At 41.2% G+C, this 22,804-nt stretch overlaps 1 protein-coding gene across 1 annotated transcript in view; it reads left to right on the plus strand.

Annotated features, from left to right (window-relative positions):
• Positions 1 to 22,804, plus strand: part of Piezo (piezo type mechanosensitive ion channel component) — a 168,269-nt gene that overhangs the window by 107,225 nt on the left and 38,240 nt on the right. The window contains exons 26-29 of the mRNA XM_076200470.1: positions 5,415 to 5,571; positions 6,185 to 6,348; positions 14,449 to 14,573; positions 19,123 to 19,302. Of these exons, the coding sequence (XP_076056585.1) occupies positions 5,415 to 5,571; positions 6,185 to 6,348; positions 14,449 to 14,573; positions 19,123 to 19,302 (626 nt within the window). The remainder of the gene's footprint in view (positions 1 to 5,414; positions 5,572 to 6,184; positions 6,349 to 14,448; positions 14,574 to 19,122; positions 19,303 to 22,804) is intronic.

The raw sequence follows: 22,804 nt of genomic DNA on the forward strand, positions 1-22,804 counted from the left end.
CTGATTGTAGGTTGCTCAAGGGAGGTCTGCTTAGAGGGTTATCACACTGGGCTTCCATGGGCTTCACCAACACTGACTGTTAAAAGTTCGTTTGAGTAAAAAAGACCTCATTTACAATAACTATTTGAATGTTAGACATACTGTTGAAATGTTCTTAAAGAGATCTAGATTTCTTTAAGTGAAACCATTTTATTAATATTCAAATGGAGGTTGGAGGTAGTATGTCGGAGGAAAAATAGCCCAATGTGATAACCCCTTGATTCGGCATGTGCGGACAGTAACTGCAGTTGGCGTAGTGGAGGCTATCAGGAAGCAGTAGAGTGTGTATGTAATAGTAGTGCGAATCGACGCGCATGGTGTCTGTGAGTTTGTAATGTTATTTATTACCCCCGCATTAGTTCACGTTTCCATGCGATATTATGCTTGTTAAGTATCTACAGAAACATCTCGTGCGTATACATAATTAATCTTTTGGTTAAATACAATTAGTTATTTTTTATAAAGTACAAATTAGGAAGGATGGTCTATGAAACTCAATCTGTTTGGCAGTTTTACATAATGAATATCAATATCTTAACAATTCTTAATGACAGTGCTCAGTACCAATTAATAACCAAAATCGAGATCTTACATGTACGAAGCTAAATATAATGCACGCTTTACCTGCACCCCTAAGTAATGTAAGAGAGCAAATACAGCCTCTGCATAAGGTATATTCTTTGTTCTTGAAATGCATCAAATAAGTCTTACGATTGTACACCTCATGTGAGTTTTGCTAATATTTGAATGTCAGAAGAATGCTGCTATTTCAAGAGTGTTAAGAACTGGAAAGGTTTTGTTACTGAACTAGGTTGAAGTAGCGGGTAGATAGTGCTACCTGGCTACAGTGGTATAACAAACATACCAGAAACTTGCTACATTGATATGAAGTCCTACATCAAACATTATATGAATCTATTTTAATAGCCTTTCCATGCGTATCCATTATATATTTCTCCTTGGCATTACCCGTCCAGATTATTCTTCATTGTAATTACAAATAACCTTGTGATTGATTTCGTACAAGTATCTAGACATGATTTCTACCTTTAGTCCATCCTTTACTCATCTACACGCAAAAACGTCTGCTCAAACTCTTACAGTACGATCTGCCCTGCCCACGAATGATGATGAATTGATTTAAGGTTGAGTCCCTTTACATTGATGGCAGGGTTCAAACTGTCGACACTTCGACCTCCGCCGCAAGTAGCGACGCTCTAACTCGCTCGGCCAGTGAGAATATCTGCCAAGTAACAGTATATCACATAGCCTCCAATACGTTTTCATTTTACCTAATGCCCATCACCTAAAATATATTGAGTGTATTTTTAGTGACAAGTGAAGGTTAGATCTCTCATTCGTGGTGGAAAGCCACAATTGTGACTTCAATACATGACTAGTTTTGTTGAATGCTGATGTTTCTGGAGTAAATTATGCGCCCTATCCATGAAATCATCTCATCTTGTTAAAGGATTTTATCAGAGACAATAAACCCTTTTAGCCCAGAGCTCCTTCTGCTTGTAACAAATGAACCCTGAGATTATATATATATATATATATATATATATATATATATATATATATATATAAATAAATGCTGCCTTCCAGGAAAAGATTAAACAAAAGATGACCATGGCAATTCCAACGAAGACACCTATTTGCTTATTTTGTTCAGTTTAAGGCTACGACTTAATTTAGCAATATAGACTCCACACCATCAGAATAGCATTGGTCAGGGCCGTGGTTGAATAAGATCCTCCGGAAGAAAATATATGAAATAGGTTTTCGTCTAGTAAGGGTTGAGTTTAGTTTTTTCTCCTAAATTTTAAATGTATGAAATAAACTTTCGTCTAGTAATTTCACATTTTATTAAATTTCTGTTTAGTCCTTGGGTGGTGGGAGGGCTTTCTTCAGCTGAATAAAATCTGGGAAGTTTGGCAACAAAGAGCAAAATATGCAAGAACAATACCAGATGTCTGTTGCCTTTTTCCAGTTCGCCCTGTTTTCAGTCCCTTTTCTCCCCTCGTGTCTTCTGTCTCACTCCATTCACCCAATTGGTAGCCCTGACTCGATCCCAAACGGTCACTGGTGGGTGCTACATGTCCCGCCTTCCCAAATGCATAGAACAAAAGTGACGGAGGATTGGGCCTCAGATTAGCTTCTCGCGCAAACCACATTCCTAATTTACCTACATTAGTGTCTTCATCTTCCCACAACTGTCTGTTCCCATGTCATTCTGGCACATACAACTTTGCCCCGTCCCTTCTTTATACCTGATAACCACAGTTTCCCTGATTTGTGAAAACTTTTAGAGTCATGATGGTAATGTGCACCCACACAGTGCCCCACCAAACATTAATATAAACATAAAGATTTTACACAGTATTTTTCCATGATCTGACTGCAATCACTCTAGCAGGTTCCATACCCTGTAGTAAATATTAAGAGTTATTTTAAATTAATCATAATAAAATACAACTCTATGGTTGCGGCTCATCAGGTTACTGACCACAGGAACTCTGGACAAAATGATAATATAAACAATCAGACTCAGCCTAACGCGAGCTTCGAACTCCGGTCCCTCTGAACGTGAAACCAGAGGGCCTGGTGTCCAGAGCGACTGGACTTAAAGGCTCATGCAAGGCTGGGTCCAATTGTTTGAATTTTGTCGCTATTATGAGTGATTTGTTCTATACGAGAATACCAAGTTTGAGCATGCATTTGTTTGATGTATCAGTGTTCAGTGTGATCTGACATCCGCCTTCACGAGAACAGGCGTGTGACCCTGTAATTTGTAAAAGACCTTAATGACAACTCATGCAATGGCATGTGTGTTTAATAATATCCATATAAATATTTGTGTTGTGTGTTTAATATGAATTAATACTTTTAACATAATTGTTTAGTATTTAAAAATATTTGTGGGATAGTCAAATAGTTGATTCCTGTAAAAGAGATGGTGTTTGTATAACTGATATTTGGTCTTTTAAGAGTCTGTGAAGTGTCTTCTTTATGTAGAAAAATTGATCTTAAGTGTTAGTCTGTTTTTTTTTTTTTTTTTTTTTATACAAAAGGCAAAGGTGATTTCTGCAAATTATTTTGAGCACTACAAAAGGTAAAGGTGATCTCTGGAAACGAGTGCAGGAAGTCGGTCGAAGATAAATGAGGTCTCAACAAAGGATGACAACTAAGAGTAAAGTTCATTCCTCAACCTGAATGCTCATGACGTTGATGTTGAAATAGGCGATGTAAGAGGAACTGTGTTATATAGACTTGCCAGTTTTTTCAAATGTTTTGTTTGACGTCATTTGTTATTATTTACATATGGTGTACATTTTTTCCACCTACGATACTTGTCATGTTGTGCAGATTGGATCTTCAATCTTTCAAATATATCTACATGGTAAGCAATGAAAGAAATTTATAAATGGTGAATTTATTAACTCTTTCTTTGTGTACAGTCAGGATCCAGTATTTATGTCCATTTCTGAAAATAAGGCTGAAGCCATGGCTGAGAGATGGCATATTCAGTACTAGACTCTAGTTTTGAAAAAAAAAAAAAATCCAGAGAACCTCAGCTTTGTTCTTTTTCACTTTTAGACGAAGAAATGGTGAATTTTGTATACTATTGCAGGGTCACAGGATTGTAGGGTTGGTGGGGTCACAAGCACAATACAAGGAATGACAGCAGAGGTACATACATACATACATATACCAAGGCTTTTTCCCCCTTACTAGGGAGGTAGCCAAAAAGGAAAAGGCATAAAATCATTCCCACCCATTCCATCCCCGAAAACACTCCACATCCCTCCACCCTCCCTCCCATCTTAGCACCTCCTAGATGACGGGTCATACCTGCACCCTGTCCACTGCCCTGGGTCAGAAGCAGTGTCGCAAGACACAGCACATCCACAGCAAGGCCGCTTCATTAAATAGGCGACATCCCCTCTCCGTCCCCCCCCATATAAAGGAGAGGACGGGGAGAAATCCCTTCGGGCTGCGTCAAAATTTTGCTCACACACACTACCTCACCCCCCATCCCCCGTCCATTCCACCTCATGCATCACAACATCTTCCATATACAACCATTCTCCATTCACCCCTGTCTTCTGTCCTCTCCCGTCCTTCCTCAACAGACATTCCCCTCTTCCCCAAAGCCGCCTTCACCCCATCCATCCACCTCATCCTAGGACGTCCCCTCCTGTTCACTCCCTCCACATCTGCCTTCCATACCTCCTTTACTAGTCTTTCTTCACTCATTCTTTCCATGTGTCCAAACCATCCTAATACTCTTTCATCAACCCTATCTCCCAACTCCCTTTCCACCCCTGTTCTCCTCCTCACCTCCTCATTTCTCACTCTATCTAGCCTAGTAACCCCCACCATACTTCTCAGACACCTCATCTCAAACACATTCAAGCTCCTTCTCTCTTCCTCTCTTATGTTCCATGTTTCTGCTCCATACAGTGCTGTTAGCACTATCACTGTCAAGAGTTTTTATGAGAGTAGTAGAGCTTGTGTCAGGATTAGAAATGGAGAGAGTGAGTGGTTTGAGGTAAAGGTGGGACTTCGTCAAGGATGTGTTATGTCACCCTGGCTGTTCAACTTATACATGGATGGGGTAGTGCTAGAGGTAAATGCAAGGGTAGTGGGTCAGGGATCGGAGATAGTTAAAGAAAATGGAGAAAAGTGGGAGGTGAGCCAGCTGTTGTTTGCAGACGACACTGCGCTTGTGGCAGGATCGGAGGAGGGATTGAGGAAGCTGGTGACAGAGTTTGGGAGAGTGTGTGATAGAAGAAAGCTGAAGATAAATGTGGGTAAAAGTAAGGTGATGAGATGTACAAGGGGTGAAAGTGGCAGTAATCTGGAAGTGAGCATTAAGGGAGAGCAACTGGAGGAAGTGGATAGTTTTAGATACTTGGGTGCAAATGTGGCAGGAAAAGGTGGAGTAAAGGTGGAGGTAGAATGTAGATTAAGAGAAGCGAGTAAATGCCTTGGTGGATTGAAAAGTGTAATGAGGAATAGAAATTTGGGAATGGATGCTAAGAGGAGACTGTATGAAGGAGTGAGCGTGCCAACAGCACTGTATGGAGCAGAAACATGGAACATAAGACAGCAGAGCTGCTTGATGATAAATATATACATTGCATAGAATGAAGTTTTTTGTGTTTCCACAAAGGCAGAGCAGGTCCTCAGGAGAACCTTCATTGGACTGGATAAAGCATGGTGACTGTTCGTTATGGAATATATGGTCTTCGACGACGTTTGCAGGTCTTTGGATCTCTTAACCACAGACCCGAAGAAGATGTAGGTAATACCCCACCCTCTGACGGGTGATCTGAGACTAACAGCAATCCACTGGGCGCCCTTTGCAGAACTGGCTGATGACTGTGCTGTGCCCAAGACTGAGGCTGGTCTGATGTGGGACGGCTTGTGCTTCGGGTTCCTGATCCTCCAGAGGCGCCTCTTCACCTCCTTCTACTTCCAGCACCTCGTGACGGAGATGAAGGCACAAACGGAACTCGCCTCCAGGTGAGTGGGATAAAGTGGACTTCATGGGTCAAGGGACTTGTTGTCTCAAATGCACCATTTTGGAATTTCAGTCTGACTAAGGGGGCAGGTTTTTCTTACCTATTTTGCATCCCATTTCGAGGTTTTGCAGCCCTGTGGGTCTTATCCCTTACCTAAGAAGAGTGGGCGAGATGCAGGGATAACCCATCTACCAAGAGGTGCCAAGATAAGAGGGAGGGAAGAGGATGGAGGGCAGATGAGTATGTTAGGGATGGTTTATATGCCTTTTTTTTTTTTTTTGCTACCTCCCTTATAAGGGGGAAAAGCCTTTGGTATATGTATATATGTATAAAAAGAGGTAGGCAAGATCTCAAAGCGAGGTTCGAGAAGGGAAATCAATTGCTGCCTCACCACATCCAACTGATACCCTTGGGCAAGGCTCTCATGCAGGAATTGGTGCCAAGAGTGATGAAGAAACTGAGACTGACAATATATTCAGTCATTCTCAAACTTTTTGCTCTCTAACAACAAACAACTTTATCCTTCCAACTAGCAAACGAATTGAAATTGTCCCCAGTGAAAGTGAAAAAACTACCTTTCTATATGTTCTTTTCTTATCTCTTTTCGTATTTAGGGGTGCAGAGCTGATCGCTGAACTGATGCGGAAGGAGATCGCGGAGCAGCAAGCGGCAGAGAGGGAGGTCCTGAACAAGATCAAAGAGAAGATGGAGCGCATTAAGGCGTCCCAGCAGAAGGTGAAGGATTCCTCCTACAGAAAGCCCCGCAGCCACTACGAAGGTAAGCGAGAAGGGTGAGACCTCAGAGCCAGAATATATGGGTTAGGAAGGCAGCCATAGATGGGTATATAGGGAGGATGGAAGCCTAAGGACTACAAGAAGGAGAAGGGAATCGGTTGTAGCGACCAGATGAGGAAGACAGGATAATGGGTGAGAATAGGAAGTTGGTAATTCAGGGGAAGAATATTAAGGGTTGATTTTCTTTCTCCCCATCTCTCTCTCTCTCTCTCTCTCTCTCTTGCAAGGGTATCATGTGTAAATGAACCAGGATGGTGAAAATAAGGATAAAATATTCATATAAACATGTCATTCCAGGCTGAAAAGTAAATATGCCTAAAGATCTTCTAGTTTAATTGCCCATGTAAATAACAACAGCAACTAGAATATGTCATCAATCATTGCCTAAAAGCATCTCTTAGCAAACACATGGGCACACACAAACACACACACACAAACAGACACAAACACACACACAAACACATTCATTCAACCATTCAACCACGGTGCTTAAAGATCGATACATTCCGACAGTTGTTTATATTTGAGTAGTTGACCTACAGTATATAGCAGCTAATGTCATTTTCGTTTAGACCCAATCTGAACTGACTACCTCAAAGCTTTTGCTTGGGGGTGACTATCAGTCATGATGTAGGGTTAAGAAATCCTCAAGAGAGAGAGACAAGTTGTGTAGAAAGAAAGGGCAGTGGGAAAGAAAAGGAGAGAGAAAGCGGTAGCATGTATTTTATTTCTAAAGTTGTGATGTTGCTTTGGATATTGGTAAGGTAGTTTTGTTCTAGGCTGTGTAGATCTTAAGATATTCATCCTCTAATAACCTGAGCTTATTTCATGGTGTGCGTTTTGTCGCGATTTTTATTTCAGGACAACCGACTATCTGTTGTGATTGTGTATGCTTTCATGATTTGCCTCACAAAAGCCGTTGTGTGTATGTATTTGTACGGGTGCATTGTATTCAAGATTATGCCTATGGGATTATGTCACGTGACCGGGACGTTCATAAACGTTGATTCAACATCAACGGTGCTCCACACAGCCGTAATGCATTGAAAGGTTTCTGGTAAACACCTGAGATATTATGGAGGACATCGATTCTCCGTGGTGCTAAACACATTTTTCTATGCTCTTTGAAAAAGTTTGACTCTTTGTTTCGTAATCGACCCCATGAGCGTCGCCCAATTCCTGGTAAGTTCAAGGTTTCTGGTCAGATGACGTCGGCATCGGGCATGACCGATCAGTTTACATAGTAATTACTCGCTTTCACGTGAGCTCTTCATCAAGAACAAGCGTTCATGAGGCACCTCTCAAACCTCCCAAACCATCTTCAAACTAAACAATGTATTTTACGAAATCAGTCTATAATCAGAGACCATTTGAAGGAGATTTTCTCTTACAAGTATTCAGTGAGCCTCCGGATGCTAGAACAGTGTTATAAAAGCGATATCTTTTTCATGTTTAAGTGTGGTTCACAGTTGTAACTTAGAAATAATGAAAGATACAGCAGACGCCTTGATAAACTGGGAGACTGGACAAAAATATAAAAATGATAATATGAACTGTATTACCTTGTTATTCTGAAGAGAGTAATTACTATCAACTTGATCAAACCGCTCCTTGTTTTCTCGACAAGTAAATGTAAATCTGCATCATTTTCTTAAACAGTATGTGATTGGAGCATCTTCACTTTTAAACTGCCTGTGTTTGTTTTCACGCTGAAAGTGAGTTTGGGGAGCTGGCTACTTTCTGTTGCTGCTGCCTCCATCCACTTAGTGGCAAGAATTCACAACCCGAACAAGATAATCGGAACCGTCTTGCCGTCACTCCACCATTAAGGCACCACTAAACGCTGTTAGACCAAAACCAAACGCCACTAATATTTTTTTCAAGTCGTTACTAATGACTTTGGTAGTATGTTCACACTAATGATTGGGCATGTTGGCAGTTTTGATAACTGAATGTAATCTTGAATGTTTGCAACCTGAGCATCATGAGCAATTTTTGGTATGTTTGCATTCTAGAGGTGTTGATGCTTTTCTTAGTAAATGTAAACCTGTAACGCCTTTGATCAAGGGCCGTCACACATACTTTGTTGTCACGCTGTGGGCATAAGAGGTGTTTCCACCCGATTTATTTTTACTGTATACACCCTAATGCCCCCTTTTGGTCTGGCTTGGCTTCATCGGGCACTGCGTGGGCTGTTTATGTGTACGAACATATGCACATAACACACACACACACTCACAGTCTCTCTCTCTCTCTCTCTCTCTCTCTCTCTCTCTCTCTCTCTCTCTCTCTCTCTCTCTCTCTCTCTCTCTCTCTCTCTGTTTCTCTCTCACACACACATACACATACATTGCTGTCTATAGTCTTTCATTCTCTCTCCGTCTACATGACAAATTGGAGAACAATGTTCACGCAGAAATACACAAGTGCACAGCCATACGCGTGCACACAAAAGTGCGCTCTCGCGCACGCACACACACACACACACACACACACACACACACACACACACACAGATATATATATATCCCTTCATCCCCAAGTGTTCATGTTCAATTGTGTGCAAAAGACGCGCGTACGCACGTGCATGCCCTGCCCTGCCCCTATCCCGTGAGTGCGGGTGGCTACCCCGACCGGTAAAAGACCTCGTTACAAAAACTTCCTAGATTATGGAGTGCCCTGTCGTTAAAGGTTGTTGGTCTTATGTTATGCCTTTTTTAGTGCCAAACCCTTCAACAAGGTTGACGTATATTTGTGAGAAAATCCGGGCGATTCTATTCTGTTGAAAGTGTGGTGGGCTCTTTCTTGAGCGCGTTTTACCGATCGAGACGTCTTTAGAGGCCAGTGACCTCCCCTCTCAGCTGAATGGAATCGTCCGTCATTTGCCACAACAGAACCTACAGTAGTTGTTGCCATGTTTGGAAGGGTGAAGCTTGCATGTTAGGAACTGGAGTGTGTCGTGTAAAATTGTGTAAAGCGCATATATGTTGATGTATGACGTACTCCCTCTTTTGGTGAATTACTATAGAGTTCGTGACAAGGGGCACTCCGTAATGGAAGTAAGGTCCAATCCCTACACTCCGGGGAGGAGACTGTACCTCTTTTCGTCTTGATCAGTGACACTTAAGTATGACCCTCAACCTGGAGGACCAAGGCATCACCTTGTTCGAGTCTCCGGACTGTAGGGTTTGGACAAGAGGTCGTAATTCCTCCTTCTTCGTCGTATTGCGAGACCTCGAGGCGTCTCTGATTGTTCCTTTCATGTGTCGTTGCAGTGAACACCTCGGAACAGTTTTCCAATGTCAGTAGCCCCCTACCGTCTGAGGTGACCAGTCCTCCCCCCCTCGCTCCTCCTGCAGGTGGCAGTGAGATCCGTCAGTTGTCACCTCGCCCCCCTGCCCTAAGCGTCACTCCAGGGGCGCCCACCCCTTCTTCGGCCAACATGACCCTCTCTCTCGAAGGTTACTTGGAGCCTGCCCACATATCCTTGATGACCTCCCACTTGATCCCCATCCCTGCCCCCATCACCTCTCCTTCCGACGACTCCTTCCCCGTCTTCTCGCCGCCGCCTTACCCGACGTCCTCCTCGGCTCGCGGAGAGCGCTCGTATCGCGCCTCCATCGGGAGTCATAGCATCGGACCCCCGTGGCTGAGGGACCACTTCACCTACCGACCTTCCACGTCCACCGTCTCGCCTGTCATGTCACATCACACATGTAACGTAACACAGTGCATGGCACGGCTGACCGCCTTGTCATACTAGTTAGCGTAGTCCTCTTAGTCTGCCTAGTTCGCCTAGTCTCCCTGTTTATGCACCATGTGATGTCTAGACGCTGCTTGTTCCTGTGCCTAGATAACCGCTGCCTCTAGGAGTGTAGTCTTCTAGAAAAAAAAATATATTGTTTTATTTCCTCGTTGAGCGTACTTGGGACCACTTTGGGTCTGATGCTTTTTTCTTGTGTATAGAGTACTTGTACATACAGTTCCATGTGTAACGCTGCAGAAAAACGCAAAACTTGGGTCTTACAGGTCTTGCCGCATCATTGAGTGAGATTGTATATGGTTTAGTGCGACAAAACACACACACACACACACACACACACACACACACACACACACACACACACACACACACACACACACACACACACACACACACGAATACACACAAACACAAACACACCGTCAAACCATCTAGATTGATAGGTAGCATTGGGGACAGATGAGGCGAAGACCCCCGAGCATCTGGGGCGACACCTGTGTTTGTTTTCTTTCTTCTCGACAGGCATTCAGCTGCCTGGTTGGTTACGTGGACAAGCCTTTGGGTCACACCCTGACGTATACCTACGTCCCAAACCCGCCCAGCACCCACGCAAACGCTTACCAACACTTTTATCTATTTATTTATTTATTTTTATTTGTTTATTTATTTGTTTGTTTATCTATATATTTATTCATTCATTCATTTACCTATCTATTCATTCCTGTAATTATCTCTCTATTAACTTATCTGTTTATTTATTTATCTATTTACTCATCAATTTATACACTTACCAATCAATCCATCTCTCTGTCTTTCTATCTGTTTATTAATTTGTTTATGTATCCATTTATTCATTTGTCTATTTATTCATTATTTATTCATTTATCTATTCATTAATTCATTCGTTCATTCATTTATTTTGTTTACTTGATGCGAAGACGGGGTCTTCACCACATCCAATGTGAGACAGGTGATTCTAATAGTTATTTTCTGACTTTGTGTGGTGACCAATTCGTATAAGCAACATTCTCACAAACAAAACGGCATGACAGTAGTTTTGTCCACTTTTTGTGTATAGATATGTATAATTTAGCCGGGATGACGAACGTTGTGTTCCGCCAGCTGGGTCGAGATTTATTAATTCATTTATATATATATATATATATATATATATATATATATATATATAATATATATATAATATATATATATATAGTTCGATGGCCTTCCTCGTTTAAGTGACACGCAACAGAGCATACAAAGACACAGAGGGGAAGTTAATCGAACGATTGGAGAACTTGATTGGATGTTAAAAAGTCGTAGATGTATGTTAGCACAATAATTACTGTGGGTCACCTCTGAGACCATGTCCCCGGCGTGTCGTTTTCAATGCCTCCTGGCCTGAACGAAATCGGACGTTATTTCAGCGGCTTCGGACTCGCTGACTACGTTGTCATTTAATCGTTTGTAATAGTGTTAGCAGTGATTTTGTTCCAGCTTAAACATAGCTACATTTGTTATTGATCGTCCATATCTCCAAGGTATATATATATATTTTCATTGAATGCTGCATTGTAAAAAATTATGTTCGTTGTAATTGTTCTTGTTCTTGCACCCCCTGTAGAGCTTCTCTGTATATTTTATCGGCAGCTTGTTCCTTGAAGATTGTTTCACCCGTATCGACTTTTTGCCTTGCGCCGTCCACGACACGACGTCGTACTTTCAAATAAGCATGAGTGTCTATGGACGCTTTCACACACCATGACCACGTGTGAAAACGTCTACAGACACCATGGTTATTTTAGAGAACGACGTCGTGTCATGGACGGCGCACGGCGTAAAGTCGATTCGTGTGAAAGGATCCTTATAATGCAGTGCTCAAGTTCGATTAGATTTCTGACTTCACTTCTGGTGAGATATAAAGTACAAAGGAGTATCGTATCTCCACTGTACTTAATTAGGGAGGGTTGGGGGAGGGGCGAAAAGACCTGTGTAGTTCTTTTATATCTTTTAATGCTTGCATGAACTCCGCTTCAGACTTCGTAGCACACAGCAAGAAACCTCCTTTGACGCACAATTTTACGTTTAAGTTAATATCTATCACGTCACTCACGTGGATCGCTTAAACAGGTTAGTCTTTGTCCAATGGCCCGCGTTTAGCTAAGGTAATCCACAGCGAAGATGGTATGTGTTTGACGAGAACTGTAGCCGGTTAAGTCTGACTGCGACACTGCACTTGCAGTTGTTGTGATTTCGCTTATGGCGATCCTCCGATGCTTGAGGTGGCTGACCACCTTGATGGCTAAACTCCCAAGGTAAGGTATATAGAACCACCGTCACATTACCCCTTCGTACAAATCGGCCCGCAGTTAAGACTGGGTTTGTGCTTTGAATGCTTCGGTGTATTATCGTGTTCTAAATGGATCGATCTGTTTGTTTGTTTGTGTATCTACCTAGTACCTCTGTATCTCGCACTGTCCCGTCTCTGTGTATCTCAGTGTGTGTGTGTGTGTGCGCGTGCGCGCATGTTTACCTAGTGTGTCTAATTGTAACGGAGAGGAAAATGCACAATCGTTTTTGTCATCATCTTTCAAATTTGGCTTTAAATTAATTTACACAGACACACACACACACACACACACACACACACACACACACACACATATATATATATATACATATATATATATAATATAATACAGTATATATACGTTTTAGTATTTTCTCTTGATTATTAATAAAATTTGACGCATGTGAATGGAAGGTTGTTTCTCTATCTTCAGGCACCTCACATTTTTTTTCCATTACATCCTGTCATTCTCCCATTCTAAATAGAAATCACCTCTGCCAGTATTGTCCACCCCTTTAATTAGTTAGCAAAGGGAGTTTTTAAAATATTTCCCTTTGCCGTCTGTCAGAATAGAGGCAATTTTTGCTCCAGTTCCCCGCATTACATCCATCTTGTATTCTTTGTGTGTGGGGATCATACCACTGCTGCATATTCCAGTCATGGGTGGATTAGATGCATCCGTGAGAAAATAATCCAATGTGGTTGATTTACATTAGTTCACTGTATTAAATCTAAGTATATTTTATTTCACATATTTAGTTGCTTAACCCAGTTAACGAGACCTCCATGACAGCTGTGGGATCAATCTTGTTATACAAATTGTCGAGACATCGCACGTCGGGTGAAGAGATATGTTATATAAGTTATACTCACATTTAGTATAGCATTTTATGGTAAAAATAACCACTATGTATTATTTTTCCTCGTGTACCTTCCAGGTGCACACATGGGAAGCAAATTGGTGGCAGCGGTGGTATACATACACGGACACGCACAGCTTTGTGTGTGTGTCCATGTGTATGTGTTTGCGTTCATGTGTATATGTGTGTGTGTATGTTCGCGTTCACGTGTTTGCCCCTATGTTTACTTCTGTCTCTTGATGTTTGTGTCTATACTTGTTTTCCCGTGGATTCTTATGATATCAAAGTCGAGCACTCGTTCGAATACATGCATACTTTAAGTAAGTTTCTAATCCATACAGACATGTATGTAAGGTTTGTGCAAAATATGTGTATACATTTAAGGAATATTGATACATGCAAGTAAGTATTCAGATACGTCTTCACATTTATACATTTCTTCATGTACAAACTTTATAACTTTTTTATGGACATTGTAATAAGATATATAGATATAGATATACTATTTCTAATGCCTAAAGTCTTAATTGTGTCTAGCTAAAGAAGATATTGTCCTTCATGTTTTCAGAGTCTATTCTTGTTAATACTAAGAAGAAAAGTTCTTGCTAACGTCAAAAAATGTCCATCTTTAAGTTGAAGGGAAGCCTTTTGGGGGGACATTTGGTATTATATTTCTTATTGCTCGAGGTAAACTGTATTAATACCATTTAACTCTGGTCCCTTTCCACACCCAATTCAATAAAATTAATACATTAATGCCTTTAAGAGACATTTTCATGTCTTCGATATTTCATTATTTAAAATATGCACAATTGAGGCAACAAGTTCATCGACACTTGGTATGAAAGGAATATTGGTGTCTCTCATATCGAAGACATAGAAAACGGTCGTATCATAACATGTCACAAAGGAACAAACAACATCCCTTGTTTGCTCTCGTTGCTAAAGCCATCAACAGCAGACATTTTAACAATTACATGTGCCTTGAACTCCGATTAAATACCAGAAATTGGTGGCAAAGTGTCGTTGAATTTGTTTTCCCAACTGTGCTCATGTCTGATGCCAATGCAAAGGGTTCTAATGGTGTTGATGTAATTTTCCCTCCTACAGCGATTCGTTCTGGGGATTATTACATGTTTGAGGAGTACGACGACGCAGAGGATTCCCTGGCGCCCCTGGAGAAGCCTGACGAACACTACCAGGATGACACGACGCAGGGCTTCACGATCTCCGAGGTGAAGATCGTAGGACCTCAGCGAGGAGCTAGGTTCAAAAGGGGGACTTTAGGTTGGGGAGGAGGAAGGGAAAGATGAGGACAATGAATAGAAGAGTTTAGAGCTAATTGACGAGACAGGCCGATATTTTTATTGGACTGAATTACCTATGTCAGAACAACCGCGGGATGGTTTTTTTTCTGGGAGATGAAGAGGAAGTAGAGGGTGCTGATGGGGTAGTAAGTTGGGAAGGTTGTTTTGGGTCAGGGGACTGTTTTGGCATGAACGGGGATATAGTCTGAACAAGCTGAGGAGCCAAGGTTCAGGCTTACTTGGGGGAAACCCCGTGATAGGAGATACTTTGGTCAGAACAATTTTAATCTGTCTCTAATCCAATCCATGTTCTTGCGATTGGGGCACTGGGTTGGAGAGCCGAATCTGGTTCTTAGACCAGCCCTTCTGCCTGTGGACAATCAGGGACAACTAACATATTCATTCCTCAATTTAACTTACACGAACTACTGTCACGAACTACAGTATGTCTTCGTGACCGGAAGTCAGTTGGTCACAAGTGCCTAGCAAGCGACTCTCGCACTTCGTACTGCTGGTGTTAATGCCCAGAGTCGTGTATCTCTGTCGCTTTCACGACATAAACAGACAGTGGTGGCATATTGCGTGCCAAACGCCCCCTGCCAGCAATGCTCGATACAATAAACACACAAATGGATAATTTGCATGAAGAGTACTAACAACTGTTGCTTCTTCCGGGCATGTGGAGCACGATGAAGCCATGAAACGAACACCGTGCAAAGTTGTACTTTCCCTTTGCATATTTGCTGACCAAGCAAAGGCCTCTTGAGACAGTAAAGAGGCCTAACATACTATTAAGTGGTTGTATAATATCCAAATATACTGCATATAATTCTTCATTGTCACAACGTACTCATTTTTACTGGATCAGCTAAAGTAATGTGTAATTAGGAGTTCTTTACATCGAGGAAGAGATCAACAACTAGTTTCCTGAGGGTAAATCTGTAAGGGAATGATTTATTCATATATCAAGTATATTTCTTTTTCTGTGGATGTCATAAATTTCAACTTCATGGTGAGCGAGTTAGCATTTGCACAATGAGTTACAAGTTACTACATAAAAGTATTATGTGGAAATAGTATGGACAATACACAACCATAAAATAGCATGATAAGCCGCCTTACTATTTTTCAAAAATCATTACGAACTGGCTCGGAATAGTTCCCAGTAGTACCGACTTTGCCAAAATTCTAGGAAGGAGCTAGTAAACATCTTGCAAGAAAGCAAAGACTTGAATGTTCTTTGAACGTAGTCTAGCTCCCATGATCGATTTTCAATAAGCAAAAGCGTGAGTTTATATATATATATATATATATTCGTAAATAGCTGGAGTCCAGGAACCATTATTACGGGAGAAAGTATACGCAGGACTCGACGTTCGTCAATTTATTCCGACGTTTCGAACCCTGTCCCTGAAGACGAACCCCGGACAGGGTTCGAAACGTCGGAATAAATTGACGAACGTCGAGTCCAGCGTATACTTTCTCCCGTAATATATATATATATATATATATAAAAAAATATATATATATATATATATATATATATATATATATGTATGTGTATATATATATATATATATATATATAAATATGTGTGTGTATATATATATATATATATATATATATATGTATACATATACATATATATACATACACACTGAATGGTTCCCAGTGATCAATTAATATCTTTTTCAACCACATATCACTTTTAATTCCGTACCATCGCAAACGAGACTGAGAATCGCTCGAAGGAGGCATCCGTTGGAAATTGAAACGTAGACGAGCCGAGGATTCGAACCCAGCTAACCCGTAACAAAGTTACATTGACGTAACCCAATACGCTATCTCTCTTGATAGCGTATTGGGTTACGTCAATGTAACTTTGTTACGGGTTAGCTGGGTTCGAATCCTCGGCTCGTCTACGTTTCAATTTCCAACGGATGCCTCCTTCGAGCGATTCTCAGTCTCATTTGCGATGGTACGGAATTAAAAGTGATATGTGGTTGAAAAAGATATATATATATATTATATATATATATATATATATATATATATATATATATATATATATATATATATATATATATATATCATTGCCCCGGGCCCTCTCATAGATCTCTCTGAGGAGAAACGCTGGAGGATTGTATATGTTTTATTAGTGTGGGACAGTTTCATTGTCATCGGGTAGCAGATCAGTCATCGGTTGTCATTTCTCTCTAATTGGAAATATGAGGGAAGCAAAGTCGAAATCGATGTATCTTGGGAGCAGTCCTGAGACCGAGCGTCAGCCCCTTGGGGCTGCACCTCAAATTGAAGTGAGGAAGTTCATGGGTTTTGAAGATGATAGAGGGGAGATGACCCTCTTCGATGTCTTTCTTTCAGGACCATTCTCTTTGAAGGTATACATCGTAGGTCCCTTTCAGTGATATTGTTTATTGAGTAAAATTTGTTGACAAAGGGAAAACATGACGTATTAAGAGGAGATATTGAGAAACGTTTTTCGTACATAATTCTCGAAATATTTGTAGGATATGTGTAGTAGTTTAGCTACAACTGTTTCAATGGATGGTAGTTTTAGGCAATCAGATTACTTTCAAAGGGGTCAGGAATCTAAACTTTAAATCTACAGGGTTATTCATAAGCGAATAAAAAGGTAGGGCTACACGTAGTGATTTAGCTATAACTGATTCAGTGGACGTTTTAAGCAATTAAATCACATTCTACAGGGGAAATCTATGAATTAATAAAAAGATACACGGATACATGAAAAAATAAGTAGATAGAGAAATTTATAATTCATTAAACCGATTAAATATTTAATAGACAAATGTGTCCGCCGTAGCAATAGAGTGAGTTTTACAGATACGAGTAAGATACAAGATTATATGATAAGCTTAGATAGATGAATCTATAATTTATTAAACTAATTAAATGTTTAATTACATTATATGGATTTATCTCTGAAAACTGATTAAATGTTTAATTACGGAATATGAATTAGTCCCGGATAACTGACAGAATGTTTGGTTACGGAATATGGATTTCTTCCGGATAACTGAATGTTTACGGAAAACTGGTTGAATGTTTAATCATGGAATATAGATTTGTTTCTGAAAACTGACCGAATGTTTGGTTACGGATATGGATTTGTGCCGGATAACTGGTTGAATGTTTATTTACGGAAAATGGCTGAAAATAAAAGTAAGTCGACTTGGAACGGACAGGTCGAATGTAGACACACTGCATGAAGTGCATGAACTACATGATTCCTATTGTTGATTGCAAGAAATTCCCATATTCCCAGTCCAGTGCATGGCAGCTCCCTCCATAACAGCTGGCTGTCTGGCTTTGTATCTCAGATATTTTCTCATATTTTATTATCATTATTATTATTATTATTCAAGTGTGGTGGACTTGTAACAGCAACGGATATTTCCCTGTAGAGCAGAATGTATGTGCACTTGATTTAGAGCCTCGTGTGCACATGTAGACGCGCACACGTATACACATGTAGACGCGCACACGTATACACATGCACACGCACACACATGCACACGCGTACACAGCACACACACGCATACGTCCCCACGCACACATACACGCAAACGTAACGAAGGAGTATGTGTGTGCCTAAATGTGTTGGTACTGTATACAGGTGTGTGTGTGTGTTAGTCAAAGGGAGTATTAGTATTTCGTAGCCTATGATATACTTAGTGTTTCTATCCTTGGAGACCATATGGACCGAAGAGAAGGAGCCTTTGAGGTGGTGAAAGAATCAGAAAGGAGGGCTTAAAAAAGAAAAAAAGAAGAATATATATATATATATATATATATATATATGTATATATATATATATATATATATATGTATATATATATGTGTGTATATATATATATATATATATATATATATATATATATATACACACATATATGAAATTAGTCTCCGATCGTAAAAAGAATGTTGCATGACTCTGGTCATGCAACATAAAAAAGTAGGCACTTGATACTCCATACGGGGAAATGGCGGGAGAGAGAGGGAGGGAGGGAGACACGTAGACAAAGAGTCAGGGCAAAAGAGAGTCAATGAGTGAATTAGTGTTGAGTTAATGGGTGAATCAGTGATTCAGTGGTGAGTCAATAGTAAGTCATTCATTGGTGAGTCAGTGAGCGAGGCAGTTTCTCAGAGTGAGTCAGTTACACATTAGTAAGTCATGAGTCAATTATGAATGTCTTTCACTAAGTGAGTCAGCCAATCAGTGGTGAGTCAATAATGACTCACTAAGTCAGTGTGGAGTCGGTCACTCTTTGGTGGCTTATCCAATGAGAGAGACAGACAGTGAGTCTTTGAGTGATCGTGTTTACGAATTCGTGAATGACTGAGAGAGTAAGCGACTTCGAGGCCACTTCGCAGCCCGGGAGGGGGACCGCCCTCTTGTACCAGCATGGCTGAGACCCCGCTTCTCCTCCGCCAACAGCTTCTGAGCACAGCCCTGAAGACGGACATCGAAAACGCCACCGAGGAAGCTCGTCTGGCCAGGATGTCTGACTCCGACATGACGTCACGTCGTTCTTCCTTTATCCGGCACCCGGTTCACAGGACGCTCTCCGGGCGATCACAGCGCTCGCACCTGTCACAGCGGTCACACCTGTCCCAGGTAAGGCTTAGATCGTATTTGTACACTCTTCTAGCAACTGGAGTTCGACTACGAGTAGATGAAGTGTTTTTAACCCATTCAACTCCGATGACAAGATGTCTTGTCATTTGGTCAAATAAAACAAAAAATCATAAAACACCAAAATGTTTGATCAAACACCAGAAAAATATGACGTCAATCCTCGCTTCGCTGCGAGCGAAGCGAGGATTGACGTCATATTTTTCTGGTGTTTGATCAAACATTTTGGTGTTTTATGATTTTTTGTTTTATTTGACCAAATGACAAGACATCTTGTCATCGGAGTTGAATGGGTTAAAACCAAAAAGTAAACACTGGTTCCATTTTGAAGACTATTGATTTCTGGTCACCAATTTTTTGTAAACTGTCGGATTCAATTTGTCTTTCTCTAAGAAAGCTCAGAATTTTGGTAAGCTATCGTCTCGTTTTTTTCGTATCAAAGGCCGTCGAAGCTGCTCCACAGCAGCTAAAATTTGTTGTTATTTATGAATTCATATTCGAGGAAAAATTTGATGAAATGTTTCTAGTGGGCACAAAGTCCCTGGTTAAGATGGTATGTTTTTATTTTTATTTTATTTTATCACGTCCTTTGTGTTTGTTTCACATTTTATGACTTCTTTTGGTGATACTATTGTCTACACCAAGGGTCGGTAATTTTTGGAAGAGACTGTACCAGTTTCTTTGATGTATAGAACCCTGCGTGCCAATAGTGTTTCTTTTAGGTACGCAATTTAATGTTTTAATACGGTGGGAGTTGCCGGTAAATGTTTTTAACCAAACATATATATTTTGCTACATGAAATGGTGTTTTAGCGGGTGATGTAAAGTCTCGGTGGGACTTTCTAGGATTTATTCTCAGGTAAGAAGATTATGTAAATGAGATAAGGGAGAGGGTCTCCCTACCTCTACCAACTAGATCCTTGACCTAGGGAGCCCTAGTGCTAGGTACGTGACCTAGGCACTCCTTGTGCCTGGCCTTGACCTCAGCACTCCTCCCTTTCGGCGGCGCAGCCGTCGGTAATAAAGGGTGTGGAGTAGGTTTTTGGGTTGCCATATGTGAGATGTGTTAGTCATCAAATATAGTTATGAGTGTTGGTTCCGTTGTATAGGGGTTGTATGGTTGGTGGGTGTGGTTAGATATGGTGTGTATATATTAATTTACGGTAATGTAATTGGGGTAGGTACGAGAAAAGATTCAATGAGTCTATCTGGTGACATTGGGTATCTCGTGTGGCGACACTGCGGGGTGTCCTGTTTACCTTACGTTGCTCTGAGTCAAGTGTTTTGAGATGGGGAAATCGGTGAAGTCTGCAAGATTGGAGGTCTTGCCAAAGGCGAGTACCATGTTGCGTGTGTCTGGATCACGTGCATGGTTGGTGATGGTTAGTGATGGTTACATGTTAAAATTTGGACGATCTGGTTCTAGTTTGATTTCTTATCACATTTCGTTTATTTGAAGTAGTGATTTTTCTTAATACTGTCACAAGTTTTAAAAAACCAGATGGCGTGCCAGGATCAACCCTGTGGCGTGCTATTTTTTGGCACGCATGCGTGATCGTTGACGACCCCTAGTCTAAACTATTGGAGAGACTTTTAACCTTTAGTCTTGGTGCATGACTATGCTAGGGAAGGGACAGCTTTAGAATATGTAAGAGAAAATATTCGCGGAAGAAACATGAGCTGGGTATTCCATGGCTCCAAGGCAGTGGTCCTTAACTCGGGGTACGAAACCTTGAACCCTGGGGGGGGGGTACGAGACATGATAGTCCCAGTGCATGGTACTGTATACCATGAGAAAGCAAAGCAAGGTTTGTATCACTAATCCTTTTCATATGTTTGTATTGTATTTGTATTAGATGGGGGGTACGATGAATTTTTCTCAGATAATCAAGGGGGTACTAAGAGCACTGAAAAAGTTTAAGAACCATTGTTCTAAGGGTTTGTTTCCAAGAAATGCGACCATCAACACGGACCCCTGAGAGCGAGGATATACATTAAACTTAACAACACCATTGCCCGACTAAGTTATACAAGTCATCTCGGACTACAGCAAAAGAAACCGTGTAGGTATAATTTGTTCTGGACTTTGAAAAATATATATTTTACAAAAGAGAGGAATGTCTGTAGAGGAAGGACGGGGGAGGACAGAAGATAGGGGTGAATGGAGAAGGGTTGTGTATAGATGAGGCTGTGATGCATGAGGGGGAGTGGGTGGGGGATGGGGGGTGAGGAAATATGTATGAGAAAAAATTTGACGCAGCCCGAAGGGGTTTTTCCCCGTCTTCTCCTTTTCTGCATGAGGGGACAGAGAGGGGGAGTCGCCGAATTTATGAAGCGGCCTTGCTGTGGATGTGCTGTGTCTTGCGACACTGCTTCTGACCCAGGGCAGTGGACAGGATGCAGGGATGACCCATCATCCAAGAGGCGCCAAGATAGGAAGGAGGGTGGAGGGGAGTGGAATATATGGGAAATGAAATGGGTGGGAGTGATTTCTATGCCTTTTTCTTTTTGGCTACCCCACGTGTAAAGGGGAAAAAGCCTTTGGTATATGTATGTATGTATGTACTATCACGTGAGACAAGCGAATTAACTCCGTTCGCATGAAATAAAATGCAACGTGTTAGGTTGGATTTGCAATTAGTGGAACAGTTGTTAACAGCGAGTTAACGTCTCACGGAACAGTCACTGGTTTGTTACAAAGTTATACAGACAATACTAAACACTGGAGCATCCTTCAAAATCCAGGACTCCCGTCTCCCGGCCCAACGCGGAAATTAGATTAAGCAAATGCGTGGGTTACTGTACCATTGCGGGTTTGGTTGGCCATTGAAATGTCGGGAGTTCCTGTCTTTTGAATTTTTTCCGTTTTAACTAAGTGCGTGTTTACAGTCGAGTGGAGACCGAGACACCATTGTGGGTCTACTATATTATTTTACAACTGTGTATTTCTTTGATTCTTGGTTGTCGGGAGTGAGTAAAGTTACTGACGATTCCTGGCAATTCACGTAGGCGAGGTAGAGGTCGTTTCAGTACTAGATCTATCCTTTACTTTTTCACAAAGCACACGGATGCTAATAAGTTCGAGTACAGATGACCACTTGTAACGCTAATGTGTGGAGTAATCACATGGCGTGAACATATGCAACGAATGACAGAATCAGCACGCCAGACCCCCTGATATACATTCCTTTGAATCCCCTCCCCGCCTGGCCAAGCTGTGGTGTGCCCACTATCCAGCCCTTCTAAGTGACCAGAAGAGATTGAATGACAGCATCGCAGATAACTGTCCAGGATGTAACATTTCACCCCTTACTATACAATACGTTATGGATGATTGCAATGTACACAATCATGCACGCCAACAACACAATGTACACTCTATAAGGGATTTGTGGGAAAACCCCGTTCCAGCCGAGGCGTTCCACAGGGAGACAGAACTGCTCGGCCAGACAGTCTAAGGAACGACAACAACAACGACCCACAT

Source organism: Oratosquilla oratoria, chromosome 17 (assembly GCF_046742065.1).
Source record: "Oratosquilla oratoria isolate Oo_2021 chromosome 17, ASM4674206v1, whole genome shotgun sequence".
Taxonomy (NCBI): Eukaryota; Metazoa; Arthropoda; class Malacostraca; order Stomatopoda; family Squillidae; genus Oratosquilla; species Oratosquilla oratoria.